The sequence below is a fragment of the Aplysia californica genome, unplaced genomic scaffold, assembly GCF_000002075.1.
Source record: "Aplysia californica isolate F4 #8 unplaced genomic scaffold, AplCal3.0 scaffold00684, whole genome shotgun sequence".
Classification (NCBI taxonomy): domain Eukaryota; kingdom Metazoa; phylum Mollusca; class Gastropoda; order Aplysiida; family Aplysiidae; genus Aplysia; species Aplysia californica.
In genome coordinates this window covers 7,409-8,844 of record NW_004797954.1, presented here as the reverse complement: position 1 = coordinate 8,844, position 1,436 = coordinate 7,409, and the positions used below count along the sequence as shown (strand labels likewise).

Sequence of the window (1,436 nt, the reverse complement as noted above, 5' to 3'; positions counted from 1 at the left end):
CTTTGTAAAATTCTTAAGAAGCGTCTTACTGAAACTGAAAAACAAACCTTTACCCCCCCCCAAAACAAACAAACAACAAAACAAAAAACAACAACAAACAAAACAAGAACCAAAAAAAACAACAAACAAAAACAATAAACAAACAACAACAGCAATAGCAAAAACACAAAAAACATAAACAACACAGGGGACAACAACAACAACAAAAATCATACATGTAGATAATAATTATTATTGCGCATACCTCCCGCAAGCATGACTCAGCCCGTGACGTCATCTGACAGTAGCTTCCCACCGAGCCACTGTCCACGTAGCCATTCCGGCAACCCTCAAAGCGCTCCTGGCAACCGGGGTCGGTCAGGATCATGGTCAGTTGAAACCTTGTTCCGACCGTCCAGGACCCGTCTTCCCAGTTGACCGCTGGTCAAACGCGTGGGGTTGAAATAGAATAGGGGAGAACGGTTGTTAGAAAAAGAGAGGAGGGAAAGAAAGAAAAATAATTAAATAAAATAAATAAATAATAAATTACACTTTGTTTGTCCCGGAAGGGCACTCTGGCTTACAATGGCAAACATACATTTACATACATAAATACATAATTATAAATACACGTACATACATAAATACATGCATAAATGCATACATAAACACACAATACTACACCAATACAGAACAGTTTAGAACCATGCCACTGTCGGTCGTCACTGTGCTGTGCCCTGTAGTGGTTTGAGCTAGGGTTGTCGTGTCTTGCTCAAGGACACGCCCCAGTGACCACCCATCTGATCCCCGTGTCACCGACACTTGCTTGACATTACTTGAGTCTAAACTCACTGCTCACTTAGCCACTGGAGCCCACTAGGGAGGTGCTGATTTTAAAATTTTTAGTTGAGGTTTTACGGCACTCGCTACTGCATAAGGTCATATGAGCGCCAAGGGGTGGATGTCAATAGAGAAGTTCTTACAGGGAATCAGACTTACTCTGCTCACCTCTCTACCTTCAACAGCACAAAGTCTGCTTTGACTATCAAGGCACCCTGGAAATAGCGAGTCACAAGAGTGTGACAAACATACAAAAGAAGTAGAGGAAAATGACGGTAGTAAGGAGTAGGGGAAAAAAAGCGGCAGTTCCCTGTTGTAGTTGAGGCACAGTAATCAGCATGACATTGTTGGAGCAGCCCATTTACAATTCTACTGTGCATAAGAATGCCTTTGGGAATGGCTTAAAGACACTTCAGTCAATGACACTGCCCCGGGTGGTTCAGGTGCTGATTGATGGTCATTGGTCGTAGTTAAGACTTAAAATAAAAACGGTGAAATGGTATAGGCTTAACGTCTCTATCAACGCTATTAGGTTGTTTAAGAGGTGGAACTTCCGATTTTAACGACCTTCTCCGAAAGGACCGAGCCAAAATAGGACATTAGCTTGAATATGAAGC

The 1,436-nt window shown here is 42.3% G+C and overlaps 1 protein-coding gene across 1 annotated transcript in view; it reads right to left on the bottom strand.

Annotated features, from left to right (window-relative positions):
- Positions 1 to 244: 244 nt before the first annotated feature.
- The window catches only part of LOC101864554 (serine-rich adhesin for platelets), a gene marked incomplete at its 3' end in the record, with an annotated part of 6,296 nt that continues 5,104 nt past the window's right edge, over positions 245 to 1,436 (bottom strand). Inside the window, 1 exon segment of the mRNA XM_005108382.3 lies at positions 245 to 420. Coding sequence (XP_005108439.2) covers positions 245 to 420 — 176 coding nt within the window.